Here is a 17,548-nt window from a genome sequence, read left to right on the forward strand (position 1 = left end):
AAATCGATTTTACATTAAAATTTCCACGCAGCATTGTCAGCCTTGGTAGTTTCCACACCCTCAAGTTTTGTTATTTTTATTTATATAAGAGGATACGGGGAACAGGGTTTCGTCCCCCTGTGCATTCTCATCTGAGAACGTTCTTTCCCAGCATGTATTTTTCAGGACGTCCTGGGACTTACTGGGAGCTTCGTACTGTCCTCCGTGCCCTCTCTCATATATGTAAATAAAAATAATAAAACTCGAAGGCACGGAAACTACCAAGGTTGACAGTACTGCGTGGTAGTTTCAATGTAAAATCTCGCTCTTGAAGATTACACAAATTTAGACCTTTCGTCAAAATTAAATGTTATTAGTTACATATAAATTATTTTATTCGCAACTTTTTAATAAACAACAAAGCGACAGTTGAAATTTTTTGCAAGTTATTCAGAATCTTGACTTTGACAACACACGTCAAAGTCAAGGTCTTTAAAGCTGTCTCCTTTATACTATTATAATTAGAGGTGATACAAATAAGTACGAAAATTACAATATTTCAAAATTGCATTTCTCAGAAAGCAAGAGAGAGAGAGAGAGAGAGAGAGAGAGAGAGCGCCAGAAAATTCAAAGTGCATATTGCTTAGGAATCTACCCCTTATCATATGAAATAAAGACGAAAGTGATTCGTGAGGTAAATTACTCTAAACATTATTAAACATATTTTAATGCATAATTCTAAGCGAAAATATATATGAGATTCTTGATTCTCCGCAAATCTCCCATGACAGAGAAATAGATAGGCGATTTTAAAATAAAATAAAATATTTTGAGACATTCTTGAAACGCGATATATAAAACTGCATAAAACGATCTTGAATATTCTAATAAATAAACGTTATGATTAATTAAAATCGCATAATTCAACAAGATGTATCGATATAATAGATGACTGATAATTTAAGATTTTTTTTTTGAATATTCTCTCTGTGGTACACACGCATAGACGTATATTTAATATACCTATACATGTTTTATTTTACACAATTATATAAAGAATTTTCATGTGCTATTTTAGGGAGTCGATAATACTCGATAAAAGTATGGGCGAAAAGACGTTCAATCTTACATGGAACAATCACCTGGCGAATCTGTCGGGTTTGTTCGAGGCTCTTTACAAGAGCGGCTCGTTGACAGACGCGACGTTGGCTTGTCAGGGCGGTATGTTGAGGGCCCACAGGCTGGTATTGGCAGCGTGTAGCCCTTATTTCGAAAGAGTCTTTAAAGAACACTATGGAGAACAACCTATCCTCATTTTAAAAGGTATACATTGATGACACGCTTTAACAAAACTTTCAATCAGGTAGATGTTTTGCATAGAAACCTAAAAAAAGATGTCATTGTTATCTTTATTTCGAAATAAATAGCTTGTGATACTTTACTTACTACTTCAAGAATTGGAGAGAATATAAAAATGTGCGTTCCACGTTTGACATTATGTATATATATATATATATATATATATATATATATATTTGACGTTTAGGCGTTGCTGTAGAAGAGATGGAATGTCTCTTGGACTTCATGTACAGAGGATCCATCGATGTAGCGGAGGAGCATCTACCGTCGTTGATAAAAACCGCGACCGACTTGGAGATACGCGGTCTCTCCGGAGAACAAAAAAATCAGGAGAGCAACCGTAATCTCTACACGAGAGTCGAGACGCGGATGCAACGATGCCATATCGAAACCAGAGTACACACTACTGAATACATCAAGGAACCATCGGTGATTCCTTTTCTGCCGAAGCACTCGACCGTGGATTCCATAGAAGACCATATTAAAGTGGAGGATATCGAAGTGGAGGACGACCCGATGGTGATCGACGGGCACGAGGATAGTTTCGACGAGCTTCCGCAATCCACGGGAACGCAAATTGTAAGCCGTTTATTTACTTTGAAGGTTCTATTGTCATGTTTGCATCGCTTGATTTTGATTCGCCTCAATACGGAGAGTTATTCTCGATTAATTCAAGAAGCAATTATCTCTCTCTCTCTCTCTCTCTCCCTCAATTATGTAAATGTATCAATGATTTCCAGAGACGCATACCACCGCCGATGTACAAACGGGAAACTAGATTCAAAGGGCAAAAGAGGGTATCTGTAGGTCGTGTAACACGAAACAGTGACCCTTCGGAATCGAAAGACTCATCGCGAGAGTCGAGCTACGAGGATTCTTCGAGAGTCGTTAAACTTGAACCTAATTTCAATGACGGATCAACGGATGGCGCGATATCGAGTGCGATTCAGGTACGAATTATTTATCGGCTACGAAAGGATTGCTTCTTTTTTCTACTAGAATAATGCTTTTCCTACTCTCGCAAGATGTTTAAAAAAAATAAAAAACAGCACAATTATAAATTTGTAGGAAACTTCGAAAGGCTCGGAGGAGCCGTCAAGAGCGGGAATAAAGAGAAAGATGGAGATGTTGAAGAGAGGAAACGAGGGGAAAGAGACCAAGATGCCGAGCAAGTCCGAAAGGGCGCAAAATAAGCCCTTCTCCTGCGATCTTTGCACACTAGCTTTCACGAGAGCCTCGCATTTGGCGAGACACAGAAGAGTACACACTGGCGAGAGACCGTTTGGCTGTAATCTCTGCCCGCGAAAGTTCGCTAGACAGGACAAGCTCAAGCAACATCTGGATTCGCACTTGCAATGGCCGAAGAGGAAGGGTAGCAGCCAAACGGTAGCCTCGTTGCCGGGAAAGGGAAAACGTGGTAGACCACGTAAGGTAGTATATACCAGCCAGCGAAGGAGTGATTTTGAAACTGTCAAAGATATAATTTTATAATTAGACAATTGACGTTTCAGGTTAATTTGGAACAATCGGCGATGGAAGAGATTCTCAAGTTTGGCGAGTTTAGCTCGCTGCTGAATAAATCGCATTCCGCGAATTCGAACAAGAGCGACAACATCGGGAATGTTGGCGATGACGGCAAGAGAAAAGAAGCTCATCGAGACGACGATGACTCGGCTCAAAGAGAAAAGGATAACTATGGTTGCCAGGTCGAAAACGGCCAAGATATTGTTTAATAGAATCTTTTTTGCAATCTGGATTTAAATATTCGTAAGACATATTTTTCTATAAACACACAAAATCGCGCCGCGTGAATAAAGATCAACGCAATGCAATGAAGAAGGAAGAAATCTCTATCGAGCTTCTGCGAAAGGTCGTGTGGTATCCTTTTCCTCGAATTTTCTTTCTCAATATTCAATGGGGATTATAAAATTATACCTCGTTACAATCGGTTATATACGTACTACAGGGGTAAAAGAGGTATGCAAAATGTCGCAAGAACACATTATTTAACGTAAGTACCTGAGATATCGACTACTAACGTTACTACCAAAGCGCACGAGCCTCCAAAGAATTTAAAACGGCACGAACGAGGGTCGAGGAAAGCGATTATTATAATCGACTCGACACATTGTCATCGATCGTTAGTATCAAACGATAAGAATCAAGAGATATCTGCGCTCTATTAACCCGACCAAATAAAGTACACGTGAAGAATGGCGGCCTGACTTTCACTGTAAACAATCTCGGTCTCCCAATGTATGTATATCGTCAGCCGAGATACACATTACCATATATATATTTGTAAAAAATAATTTTCCGATTTTAATATAAAATCCATACGATTTGCCAATTGATGGCCAACTCGGTTTAACGATATAACGTATAGTAAAATGCATAGGAATCTTCTTCGTATGGGGCAACCTACTGTACGACATAGCGAAATGAACAATATTATCTCTTAACGTAAAAACCTTACAAAAAGCGCGTAATTTAATAATGTAATAGCCATAGCGTATTACACAATGTTGTTTGATACAGTGTGAGTCATGCCTACGTAGTTAATATTTTGTCATACGCGCGAGTATATAATATGTCAAGTACAAATGTCCAAATATTAGACTATATGCGTACGATATTGTCACGTGACGGCATAAATCAGGGATGTGCGAGTGCTCGCGAGATTTTTATTTTCCGCCAAAATTTTTCCGCGCAATTACATTCGGTTAGGTTCCGATATCTTTGAACCGAATCGAATTAGGTAATGGATTTTCAAACTCTTTGGATACTCGAGGCATCTCGAGAGTGCTCGATATCTCGGCTCTCACTCGCGTCTTATCGGAATATGTTGTACAATTTTATCGGATTTCCTTCTTAGTTTTAAGAGAGTATTTTTAGCTTGAGAAGTTGAGATTTAATAGAAATTATATATGTATTTTATTTATGTATATATAAATTAATTATGTATACAAATTCATTATCACATTATACATATATAAAAAATCTGAAAATAGTTGAAATAATTGGAACAACCATTTTATTTCGGGTAATCCGATAAAATTCATCGTGGAAGATTCGGAGAAACATTCGAGTCACATCCGACCTGATTTTAAGAACGTCACGAGTATCCGCACATCCTTAGCGTAAACGAATGGGCCTAGGGTTCCTTACGATTCGTTTAGGTTTGAGTGACATGTAGCGGTATTTTTTTTTTTTTTTTTCATAGAGCTTACGATTTTTGTGCAATGCCGACGACATTTCATCCTACTTGGGGACATTCGCGAATTTAGTTTTAATTTTCAAAATATTCGCGTTTGTATATACATATGTCGAAGCATCGTGTGGTGTCAATGTCCTTATCATTGGTTATATAATTGTTGTATAATTAGTTGTTGGTTGTACAAATTCTGTGCATTCTGTTTTGTTGAATGGCTGTTGCTCGATCTCACTTGGAGATCACTGTTCACCACGTTTCCGTATCTCTATCTTTTGGCAATGTGCAATTATTTCCAGTGAGATACCGAATATGGATCGCTGTCGAGCGAGGTGCGAAAGGTTCATATCTTACATTCTATATAGTGTGTAGCGTGTAAATAAATGAATGAACAAAAATAAATTTTCAAGCGAGCCAAAAAACCTCTCCACTTTCTAAACATTTTGCAAATTAATTGTCAATTCATAATTTTTGTAAATTAATTTTAAGCGTCAATCAGGCGCGCTCAAACTATCGAGTTGAAAAGGGGAAATACGGGAAGAAAATTTTTTTTTTTTTTTTTATTACATTAGCCTCCAAGATTATTGTATTCACTGACATACACAGTATATCTTTTTTACAAATATGTGTTCGGACCTACATATGTTTTTGATTTGTTCGGCGGGGCAAGTGATGGGAATCGTTCGCGTTAGATTTTCCTCTCGCGTATACGATCATAAGTTTCTTATTTCTCTTTCCTCTTATCGAGAAAATAACACTGTTTTATCAATAGGATTTTATTTATATGAATCGAACTCGCGACCTGTCGATTTTAACGCAGAGACGTCGCTCTGTCTGTCTGTCTGTCTGTCTGTCTCTCTCTCTCTCTCTCTCTCTCTTGTAAACGAAGCAAATTTTTCACACGTACGATACGCAACACCGAAAGCAGATTCATCTCTTACAATCTATTATCACGAACTATCGCGCGCGCCAAAAGCAATATAGCGCATTTTACGATTTACATCGAGCGCACATAAGGCAACGCAACGGGATCGTTATCGCGTTGTCGTTTGTACTTAATCGGAGAAACGTCAATGTGTGTGAAAATCTGTCACCATCTTACACTATAATACCTTTAAACAAATAATAGATATACCATATGTATATTATATCTATATCGCGAAACGTTTTTTTCTCTCTTTTTCTCCAACCGATTTACGGAATCCCGAGGCTTGTCAGGCTTTCGCGCGACAGATTCGATTCGTGATGATCCTCCAAATTGACTCACCGTCCTTATTTACCAATTGACAATCCGCTCGACGAATCGATACTTTCGTATGTCCTTAACGTGTTTAGATAAACGCAAGAAAATTTGCTCATTTAAAATTATATCTACACAGAAAAAAAGGACATTCTTATTTTGACAATATCTTTTGTTTCAAAATGAAAATCTTGAAATAAGATTATATTGAAATAAAGAAAATTTACTTGAATTTTATATTTTATTCAATCAAGTAAAATATATTCTTGTTATTTAAGAATTTTTTTTTAATAAAGAGAAAAAATGTTGGATAGAAAATAATACATATTCAAGTCGAAGATTATAATTGAAATGACAATAATAGTCTTGAAATAAAAGTATAATATTGTTGAAATTTGCTCCCGAGTAGTCGCCAAGAAACTCTGAGTTGTCGGTGGCAACAATCATTACTGAGGAATAAGAAACCCTGTCATTAAGCTCTCTTTTTTTATCTCGCATTGTCTGAATCATTCTCTCTCTTTTTGTCTTGCATTGACGTTTTGAGCTAAATTATTCTTGCGTGCCATTTTTAAATAAAAAGATATTTCAATGAAACGTCACTATATAGATCGCTTCAGCATATTTGTAAAATACTCTGAAAACTAAATTTAGCAAGAAATATCAGCTGTCAAAAGCTTTCTTCCCATGTAAGCAGGCTTATTTTGACACTCATTTTATGGCTATTTATTAACTGTCAAAGGAAAAGCTTAGTTTTCGGAAGTGTACCAAAGCGATCTGTAATCTCTGTTTTATCGAAATATCTTTTGATTTAAAAATGACACACAAGAATTTTCAGAATATTATTTTTCGCTTATGACATCATGATTCCAATATGACCGCGGTGACTACTCGGGAGCCTTAAATAAATTGTTCCGTATATGAAATAATGAACGCGTTCGTATGAGTATACAAGTTTTGATTTGACACTTACTTTTTTTCTGTGCATATCGCGAATATTATAAATATATTTGAAAATTATTTCGATAAAACGACTGTCGATGTTCAAAGTTAATGAATTAAACGTAAAATTATCGTAGCAGAACGAATAGATTTTGGTAAATTGTTTTGTATTTTCAAGACAGGAAATATTGCAATTTGATATCGTAAGAAAATTAAATCGATCTCATAATGTGAGTCTCGAAAGGTTTACCATGTTCGAAAAATTCCTCATTAATCGAATATATATATATATATATATATATATATATATATATGTTGTACTTGTAACACACATATTTGCATCACTCCATTCCATCCAGTCAAATATTCAACAACAACGATATTACTAACGATAAATATCTTAGACACGAACAGCAATATCTGTCGGTCGTTGTTAACACACAACTGTATCGCGATCTACAATAACAGCATTCTATCGTGAAAACGTAAGCTCTTAAAAAAGTGTAAACCAACAAGGCAAAGATCTTATTAACGCACAATTTTTTTTTATATTTCTATCTCTCATTTTAGCTTTCTTCTTGTTTTGATTTATCTCTTCTTCTTCTTCTTCTTCTTCTTCTTCTTCTTCTTATCGGGCAACTTTACGATCATCAACAAAGTTGATATTCTTTTCTTACAGCCCGTTGTGTAACTTTATTGTCACATTTATGTTAACATTTATACAATCTTGTTACGAATAATAATCGCTCGGTTGCTTGCAATTTTAAAATGCAACTCTACGTTTGAAAATGTATTTGAAATTAAATGAAAAGTAATATATAAACAAGAGAACAATAAAGAGCACGAAGAAGAGTTACATCTTGCATCGAATATGTGTGATTCGGAGAAAAAATTAAATAAATTCGATACGTTCAACACACTTATTGGTCAAGCCTGTCGAGTGTCCAAGTCGGAAAAATACGCGCCTATTTTACTCGTATTATATATTATTACCGCTTAAATTAACATTCAAATTTACATTCAAATTGTGATACTTGTATATCTTTCGAGAGTAGACGATGTTTCATTCTGGCATGATAAGGTTGCCTGAGAAACGGTACTATTTAAAACCCGAGAACATGACGACGCTTATGTAACATTTAAGAAGGGATTCCTTTGCTCTCCCCGCTGTCCTTAATATCGAGGAAGATCTCAGCGATTCTGTGTTTGGCAAAAGCGCGCGCGTCGTCGCAAAACGGACGTAAATAATTTCGATAAGGGAAACTTAAAAACACACGCGCGTTTTTTTTTTACAATTCTATCGAATGCTCGCGACGAAGCGACACACATATCACACTTGCGGAAAGCGAAATTGTATCTTTGAAGCGACGACGATTCACCTCTGCATTCTTTGTGCATTTGTGACAGCTCGGTATTACAGTTTTTGCTCTGTTCTCAACGAAACATTTGTTTTTTTCTTTTTATAAATATAATTGTTTGTTTTACAATTAATCGCGTTGCATTCGAGAACGCTTTTTATAACGGAAAAATATTGTTGAAATTTAATATATATAACAATATACATATCCTTGGAAGCAACAACGTTGTCGCTGACGGATAGGAACATGGAGTGCCATCGCCGTCGTCTTTCGCTTTTCGTGCGTTCGATTCGATAGAGATTTTATAATTTCAAGATATATGTATATATCGTACACCTAATAATTATTAAGATACCGCTATCACAATGGCGCGAAGACAGTCAACGCTTTTGAATGATTTTGATTATATGGCGTTTTATACAAATACGGGCAGTCTCCTGTCCATTAGAGGATACAACCTGAATTTCTCCAATTTTTTTTTCTTCCTCCTTTTCCTCCTCGGATATAAGTATTTTCTCGTTTTCTCGCTTTCATCGGAACACTGTCTTCGTCACAACCATACCTGTTGGCGAAGAAAAAAAAAAGATTTAGGGAGATCGTTGAAAAAGTACCAACAATAAGCTTAAATACCTCCTCGCTATTGATCACTAGTCAAACTTTCTCGCCGCTCGATTCTCGTGGTCTCTCCTTCTGCTCCTTATCCTTGTTTCGCTCTTTCTCGCGTTCCCTCTCTCTTTCCGCTTTCCTCTCTCTCAACATTTCCATCCTTCGCGCTCTGTGCAAACTTCCGGACGGGAAGGTCGAATCCTCGACGGCCGCGGCTGCGGCTGCCGTTGCACCTCGCTCCACAGCCGTCTGCTCAATAAATTACTCCAATTTATTTCCCAAAACGCTCTTACAGCGGATTCGCACGGAGAAGACGAGTCAACACGAAAGTCACAGACCCAGGTAGCAAAAATAGTCTTTTTGACGTCCGTGACTTTCGCGTTAACCTTAGTATACATACACGATCAAAAGGATCACGAAGAAAAATCACATCAGACCTCAGAGGAAAGCTTTTATTGTATTTTCCCACTTTTTGTCGAACTTTAAAAGTCCTCTACGTATACTAAGGTTAATTGAACTGAAATGTGATAGAACGATTTAGGTACATACTTTGAGAATAAAACTGGCCGTTGAACTCTTGGCGATGGGACTCTGACCGGTGGATGGATGCCCATGTCCGTGGCCATGTGTGCTAAAGTAACCACCCATCTTTGGCTTGATGTGCCTGTTGTGCACCTCCATGTGCACTATCTTCATAAATTCGATTCGCGCGGCTAGTTTTTGGATCTCCTCCTAAAGCGAAAAATTGCTTCAATGTTTTTTTTATTCACTGGCATCGCAAATGCGTAGCACATATATAAAGATAAATCGTATAATTATAAACCTTAAGCTCTTCATTTTCTTGATATAAATCCGTCGTCTCCTCCGGCACCAAACCAATCCCATTTAGAGAGAAGCTTGCGGTGACGCCTCGCGCTCTCGCTCGACTGTCCCACTGGTCTCCCTGGCCTCGTAATACTCTGATCACCTTAAATAAAGATTAAAAATATAATATATTAATGTGTTAAGGCAATAATGGTATAAATACAATCCAAAAACAGATCTTTTCAATATCCATTTTATCGTTACATTTGTTAGACTCATCCTTTTGTTAGAATTTTTTCTTACTTTAGGGCCAAATACGAGAAAGACCGTAACAGACGTTGAGAGCTGAGTCCGCAGGAAGCCAAGCAGATATTTGATATCCGGCCCGGCACGGGGAAATATGAAGAGGCTGTAGATAAACGTCGTTTGATTATTATATATATTTTCTAGGAACTCGCGTATGTAATAATGTATATGTTATATTATGATTACGTACTGAATAGCTATCATGGTTATATTCACCGCAGCTATATTGTAAATGGCGTAACTTATCAAACGGGCCTCGTTAAATAGACTCTCCGCGTTTCGCACGTTGTAACATACCTTTATGCCCCAGGCGAGAAAGAGAATTTCACCTGTCCACGTTATTAACAGATTGTCAATTAAATTCAAATTAATCTATATGTCTTGGGTTATCACCGTTTCTCTTTCTATCTTTTTTTTATATTTACCAATAGCCAAGCTGTGATCCCACCAGTTGTACGAACATTGATAAAACTTCAAGTCGTGATTATCCGTAATTACTTCCGCGTAAGGCGGCGAACTGACAGTCCATGTTCCGAGGAAAATCAACATCACTAGTAATATAGGCACCATCCATTGTAACAGCTGCTTGTCTGTCAGCTTAACTTTATGAGCACTCTTTACCCGATACGTGAGCGAAACCCTATGAATAAAAATATCAGATGTAGATGTTACTGCGAATTTAAATAAAATAAAATTGTAAAGTGCTAAGCAAACCAAGCCCACAATTATGATAAATTATTGAAAATGGTGATACATCCATCTTGTTTGAAAGAAAAAAAAAAAAAGATTATTATGTTACATTTTGATCAATAATCGCTTCTTTTACATCGTACATACTTCCTCGATTACAACGTTATAGCTTTATCTAGTTCTCCTCCAAAATTAATATCGCACGACTCGGTTTACTTTTTTTTCTAACACTAATTATAATTATTTACCGCCAGGTTTTCATTAACAGTGCAGTATACGAGACACAGAATCCCATATGCCTCGTCCACTTTGTGGCGATGCACGAATACATATCGAGAACCGGGAATATGGCGGCCATCTACAAAAAACCTCTTCAAATTAATTCTCGACGGAATTTTTATTAAAGAGCAAAGCGAGGAGCGTCTCTCTCCACCTACCTCGAGGTACATCAAGGCGCAGCCCAAGAGCGTGATGGACAAAAATATCGGCGAAGCAACTTTGAATACCTTCAGTTTACGATGCTGGTACATGTACGCTACCAGGACAATGGTTCCAAATGCGCAAAAAATTGAAACCGCTAGCAGCGTGATTCTTGAAAAGTAACAAGACACGATTGAAATAACAATGTCACGAGCGAGTACGAAAAGGCAGCATAAAAAAATACCTAAAGGGCCAATTGTACGTTGCTAGACAAGGTTCGGGACCCTTGCATCTGGCGCATCCTGGTGCACAGCGCAAACATCGAAAAGCCTTCTCGTAGAAGTCGCTCTTATTCTCCCTCATTTCTTTCCACGCGGCTATAACAAATACGTGCGGAGAGAAAGGGGAAATGATTACAACATATTAACAAGCAACACCTGATCCTGACCTTCCACGAGAATCCCATCGAAACCCGTCCGATGATGACTGGTGCTGTAAAACCCTTGCCGACATTTACAAACGTACGCGCCCTTCGCCCAACCAGCACCCACGCCATTTTTGTTCACTCGGCTGCCAGGACCCTGATACACGCACTGAAGCACAAAAAAAAAATGAGAGAATACTATTTTTATCTCTACGCAAATATTGCAAAGAAAATATTTGACTCGACTTACCTGCGTAGTATCAGAAGGACACTTATGCGTGCCCCTGAAGAAGGCTATTTGATTACTGGATAGATGATCGATCTCGTCATTGCGATTTTGCGGCGATGAGTAACATTGGTTGATCTCCAATCCGCTTATATCAATATCTATGCTGATGAATTCTCGTACCCTTCAATGAAATGCCAATAACACAGATTACTACTGCGAGCACCAGTTAAAATCACCGAGCCAGCTGTTGTATTACTAACTTGGGACGAATATCGGGCGACTGTACGTTGACGCTGTACGAGATAAGCCAGCGGCGGGTCTTGCAAGAGAAGTACGGGATGGTCCACCAACCCCTGTAGGATTCAATCGGCGGTGACTGCATGAATTTCGGTGACCTGGGATCACACGCAAACGCCACAAGCCGCCGTAGAAACTTCGATATATCTCTTGGTGAACACGTGTATTTCGTGCAACGAGTCATATGCCCGGCACTTCACGGTCATCCCGATTATTATTATTTGTGACATTGATATCGTTACAGAATAGAAAGGCTAAGGTCTTCTAAGAAAATCATCGTTTACATATCGTTCGCGAATATCGAGTTTCTATGACTTAACGCTCGTACGGGATGATGAAGGATGATGAATGATCGTGGAGCGCCTGTACAAGTCCAGCGCGCGCGATTCCTTTTCGACGAATCGTCTCGAATATACGGATCTGTCCACCATTAATATCTGGACATTTTCCAAAGAAAAAATTTATAAGTAAGTTTATTTAAATAAATAGCAAAGGAACTTTATATAAAGTAATTTATAATAAATTACTACATAAAGTTCTCTTTTAAGACATTTATTCAACTTTTTTTTTTTAATTTTCAAACAAATATAAAGCATTAATAATTTGCATAAATTTTCTTTGAATTCTGAGTGAAATTAAATTTCTTATAAAGATTTTTTTATTTCTACAATTCACTCCGATAAACGAGACATTATTGGAAGAGAAAAGCAACGTGAAACATGAACGATAGGGTGCGAGACAAGCTGCGTAAAGGTGCGTGTGCGTGCGTGCGTGCGTGCGTGCGTGCGTGCGTGCGTGCGTGCGTACTAACATTTCGTTGAATAGAAATATAGCGTGGTACGTGCGTTATTATAAATATAAGAAGGAAATGATTCTATATAAAATAATATTCTATTCTAATAAAAATGTAAATTTTTTTTATAAAAAGAAACTTTCTTTTCAAAATTGAGAAAAATTGAAAAATTAATTTTTTTCTTTACCATTATATTATAAATTTATGCATTCGATTTAACAGCGATCATCAAAGAATATATAAATATAGAAATATATTATTATATTTGTAAAAAATAAAACAATTATGATATCTTACAAACCATTTTAATGCAGCAACTTTAATTAATTTCTATAATTTTAAAAAATATTAAATAAAATGTTAAATAAATTTCTATATTCTTTGATAGCTGTTGAGATACGTTAATTAAAATAAAAGTAAATTTTCTGATAAATAAAAAAAGTATATAATGCTAATCTTTTTAATCTTTTAATCTAAAATCGCGGCGCAACGTCAGACTATCGTATAATACTATCATAAATAATATGTTCAACAAAAAGATTAAAGATTTTCGGAAAGATTGCGGCTTTTGCAGACTGACATAATCACGCGAGTATGCGAATAGTCGACACGGCGAACCTTAATCCAGCGCTGCTTCCTGCATTCTCGAACCACGGTAAATTGGAGTCCGGTTGTGATCCAGGTTGAAGCGCGTGACTCTCGACCTTGGAGGGCTCGCCTACGCTTCCAGGGCTCCGCTTCAGCCATACCGAGGTAATCACCGTACCTGTAGAGGCGTTTAACGCGATCACCCTCGCCTCCAGCGCGTCGTCCACCGACACAAGCAGAGACTTCGTCAGGACGTCTAAAAGAACTGCGTGTGAATCAGTTATTGGTTTTATATTTATCACCATGTTCGATGATTGACAATCAATCATGATGCCAATTGAATTCCAGGTAGAAAACTAATCTAGATTTTTCTTCACCCTTTAACAGGTGAAAATTATTTTGTTTTACTGAATAAAACACTTTAGCAGTTATTGATAAGCAATTATATGAGATTTTGTTAAAGATTTAGCTATAACCGTTATTTTATTATATTAGATGTATATTAATTACATGTACATGCCAAATATTTTTTTTTCTCTAAAGAGTGCAAACTTTTTTTATTCAGAATTAACTTTCTTTATATCCCAATGGCTCCAACTCACCATTGCGTCGCATCGCTTCAACAGTCCCGAGATTTTGGAGCATCATCGCGGTCATGTCGGTCTTTTGACGTGCCGTGTCGTAACGTCTCGAATCCAGAGCGACGCCAGCCGGTAGTGATTTAAATCCCTCTGAATTGACGCACACCTCGCCCAGGGAACCCGTCGATGCCGCCTCTATCACGTCCAGCGCTTCCTCGATGGGCGACTTTAAGTAAGGAAAAAAAAAAAAATAACATAATATAAAGAAAAGTCGAAAAATCACGAAAATTGTACAAAATAAAGATTGATAAACACAAACCAGTTTGGAATCGATGATATCGTCACGAGCGATCGTCGACGGCGTCGAGACTGGATCGGCTTTCGTTACCGCTGTCATCGTCATCGTTGTCAACGTGGCAGCGAGTAAGACCGAGAGCCAGGATTCGCCCATCCCGCGCCCTGGTCATTTGTTCTTGTAACGAAACGAAAGCTCCGAGATGTTTGAATTATTCGAAAGTAAAATTTACCGCGAAAGAGCAAGTAGATAAGGTAATTTGGTCATATTTAACTCTCTCCTTTATATCTCATGCGAAAAGGATTATTCTCAAAAAAATTACATAATATTATAAAAGATTTTTTTAAATAAAACAATTGAATGCATGTAAGTAATAAATAAACTAATAAACAATAAACGTTTCGTAAATATATTCTATTTAAAATAAAAAAAAAAAAAAAACCTAGTACAAGATTCAAGAAAAAATCAATAGATTTAAAGAAGAATATTTTATATTTATATAAAAATAATTATTCATTAATAAAAATTATTTATATAAAAGATATTATATTGTTATAAACTATAAATATGCAGACGTGAAAAAGAAAAAAAGAGGAAAGTTATGCGTGTGAAAATATATTACTGCGTCAGAAATAAAAAAGAAATCTCGACGCGTGAATTAATAAATTGTACGTGAGTGATAAATTATTGCGTGCGCGCTATACTTGTAACAACTTTGCGAAACTTCATCGATACGAAATTCGATGAGCGAAGAAAAAGTGTGTGGCGGAAGATCGATCCCAAAATACCTTACAGCACTTTACCGTGGGAATCTCACCTCCGGCGGTGACATTCAAGTAGCGGCGAGCTTGCGGCCCGCGCTCGCAATGGGCCGCTCGTACGCCCTCGCCGGTGATCGCCCGGGCATATTTCCGCCTCCGATTCAACCCTCTCGATCTTCCATCGGCGATACGTCGGACGATGTCGCGTCTACGTCGAACACAAAACATACGATACAATACGAGACGTTCCATCCCTTCTCCGTCGCCGAGTGCAAACAACCGGATAAAATTAATTGATTAATTCCGCGATTATAATTATCGCATTAAACGCTCGATATTTCTCCGCTATTCGCGAGCGTACTCTGCTATTTTAAACCGAACAAACGCACAAGGCAGAGTCGAGGATATTACTAGCACGGCTATCGGTCTGCGATCACTCGATTTCGTGTCTCGTTTCCTCTACGTATCGTATAAAATAGAATACCCGGGGATATATAGGCGAGTCCATTTTTTTTCCAGCGACTTACCTGGCCTTTGACAAGCGACACGTGAGGTTCGCTCAACCTTGAATAAACTTCAACAACCCCCTCATAGCATCGTTTGCGCTCGCATACCCATACAGCTGTATCGCGCGATTGGCTCGCCGTGGGATAATAAGGCGCAGAAAAAAAGTTAAAAGGAGAGAGAGAAAGAGAGAGAGAGAGAGAACAGTTGCATTTATCGTTGCGAAATAATTGGAGAATAATTGAGTTTGAAAAAGTATACGAAAACAAAGTACGTCTAATCGATAGAAACGAAATTGAAAGGAAAAAAAAAAAAAAAAAAAAACAGGCGCGAATTGTCACGGTTCGTGTGTCGAGCCGTCCCTTTTAATCTTCGTTTTTGGGATCGATAGCGCGACCAGTCGATTCGGCCGAAAGTGTCAGGTCCACGTGTCGGGCCGATTCGCAACCATCGGGGGGGGGGGGGGATGGCTTCGCGCGGCCTTCGCGAGTCGCTATCGCGATTTACGGTATTTTTCTGGCGCGACTAGGTCGCATTGTCCGCGTCCGTGGAAAACGGCCGCTACACCGAGTACAGACGATCGATGCAGCCACCGGCACGACACAGCCACCCCCAGAACTCTCGCGTCCTCTCCCCTCCTTGAGGTGTCCTCGCTATCTCTCCTTTTGCATCTCTCTCTCTCTCTCTCTTTCTCTCTCTCTCTCTCTTTACCCCTCTCCCTCTCCCCACCTCTCTCTCTCAGCCCTCAACTTTATTTTATACGATACGCAAACTAAACCGCGCGTATCGATAGGCTGAGCAGATTCTAGCGTCATAACTTAGGCTTGTACGACTGTGTTTTTCTTTCTCTAGAGTTTTACGTAAATTTATCTTACGTCGCATTAATACTCGGTCTCATATGAATAGAATTTTATTTGCATAAAGTAATTATGTAAAGTGATTAAAAACTTACGCGCAAAGGTTGCACGGAAGTATATCCGTACGCAAGTCGAGACTACTTGTGTGCGGTGGATATTTCCACTCACCATGACACTTTACCAATCACTGAAATATTAATATTATAATAATTTAATGTATATATATATATATATATATAAATATATATATACACTCATACATGCATTTACGATTATTTTTATCACAGACTGTATAATTATGAGCGATTATTTTTTTCACAAGTTCTGATTATTTTCACATATCCTCGATATAAAATACGAAATACCGATTCGCTCTCTTCAGCGAACCCTAATATAAAGACTGTTTATTCAAACCGAGAAAATGAAATTTTTATCGCATTACTGAATTGTGTCTGCTGCAAGATTGAAATCAAATACGCAGATAAAATTCCCGAAAAGTGCGTGAAAAATCTACGCGTCCTGCATCGAGACATTTGATGTTTCAAAATATATAAAAAAAAAAATATATATATATATATATATATATATATATACATTTACATTTTGACGTGTCACATTCAAATAAACTTTATGAATATATAGCGAGCGATAAAGCGATAGAGCGTGGGATCGAAAAAATACCACGGCTGCGGTCCAGCGGACAGCGAACAATCACTTACCCTCGACATTTGACACTTTGTTCGTGATTCCCGCGTGAATGCGTGCGGGAGACCTCCAACGTGTCCGCGAGAAGACAATTATCAGCCAACCGAAGAGAAGAACTTGACGCGCGATTTATTAGCGATAACGACACGTACCGGCAAAGATACACAAGGTTTCACGAAGGAAACGAAGCTCCCTCTCCGGAGGCTCATTCGTGACTCGGCGAGGACTCAGCTGTCTTCTGCCGGGACCAGGGGCCGGGGTCGCCGTTGGGGCGTGCGCGGAATCAAATGTCATTCTCGCTCCGACGTCGCGGCGCGAAAAGCCGGATTGAAGTTCCTCCGGAAATATTTGACGTATTAATCACGCCTCTTTTTCGTCGCAACTTTTTTCAGACATTGATTTCTTCATGATTTTTCGATTGCACTCGATAATGTCTCTCGATGATAGTTCTCCAGCCTCCTCGTACCGTTTGTCCGACGCGCGTGTCGCGCGAAATCGAGACTCGAGACGCGCATCTCGCGCATGCGTACATGACATTAGAGGTGCGCTCGAAAATCCTACTCGTGGGATAAGCTAATATTGAATTGACCAATCAGGCTAAA

At 38.2% G+C, this 17,548-nt stretch overlaps 2 protein-coding genes across 11 annotated transcripts in view; one reads left to right on the forward strand and one right to left on the reverse strand.

The window, feature by feature from the left end:
• The window catches only part of LOC140674955 (uncharacterized), a 7,451-nt gene extending 2,500 nt beyond the window's left edge, over positions 1–4,951 (forward strand). For 3 of the 4 annotated variants that reach the window (XM_072908894.1, XM_072908895.1, XM_072908893.1), the window contains exons 2-6: positions 1,058–1,302; positions 1,526–1,917; positions 2,079–2,288; positions 2,407–2,769; positions 2,850–4,951. In XM_072908894.1, the coding sequence (XP_072764995.1) occupies positions 1,083–1,302; positions 1,526–1,917; positions 2,079–2,288; positions 2,407–2,769; positions 2,850–3,071 (1,407 nt within the window). In that variant the 5' untranslated portion in view covers positions 1,058–1,082 and the 3' untranslated portion in view covers positions 3,072–4,951. Of the gene's footprint in view, positions 1–548; positions 674–1,057; positions 1,303–1,525; positions 1,918–2,078; positions 2,289–2,406; positions 2,770–2,849 lie in introns of those variants that run through there. The other variant, XM_072908896.1, reaches the window with a different exon arrangement.
• Positions 4,952–5,038: 87 nt separating this feature from the next.
• LOC140674953 (probable G-protein coupled receptor CG31760) lies at positions 5,039–17,424 on the reverse strand. Of its 7 annotated transcripts, none has more exons than XM_072908888.1 (19): positions 16,961–17,424; positions 16,337–16,428; positions 14,937–15,088; positions 14,144–14,283; positions 13,846–14,050; positions 13,274–13,508; positions 11,826–11,960; positions 11,587–11,746; positions 11,361–11,505; positions 11,157–11,289; positions 10,930–11,083; positions 10,741–10,850; positions 10,228–10,442; positions 9,993–10,131; positions 9,800–9,905; positions 9,516–9,659; positions 9,242–9,424; positions 8,717–8,944; positions 5,039–8,648 (listed from the first exon to the last, which is right to left on the reverse strand). In XM_072908888.1, exons 4-18 carry the CDS (start codon positions 14,273–14,275, stop codon positions 8,738–8,740), a joined length of 2,403 nt encoding a protein of 800 aa, XP_072764989.1. In that variant the 5' UTR covers positions 14,276–14,283; positions 14,937–15,088; positions 16,337–16,428; positions 16,961–17,424; the 3' UTR covers positions 5,039–8,648; positions 8,717–8,737. The 7 variants fall into 7 exon arrangements, with proteins under 7 accessions (XP_072764989.1, XP_072764987.1, XP_072764988.1 ...); XM_072908886.1 differs by having other exon boundaries at positions 14,144–14,296; XM_072908887.1 differs by having other exon boundaries at positions 14,144–14,296; positions 14,923–15,088.
• Between the last annotated feature and the right edge of the window lie 124 nt (positions 17,425–17,548).

Source organism: Anoplolepis gracilipes, chromosome 17, assembly GCF_047496725.1.
Source record: "Anoplolepis gracilipes chromosome 17, ASM4749672v1, whole genome shotgun sequence".
Lineage (NCBI taxonomy): Eukaryota > Metazoa > Arthropoda > Insecta > Hymenoptera > Formicidae > Anoplolepis > Anoplolepis gracilipes.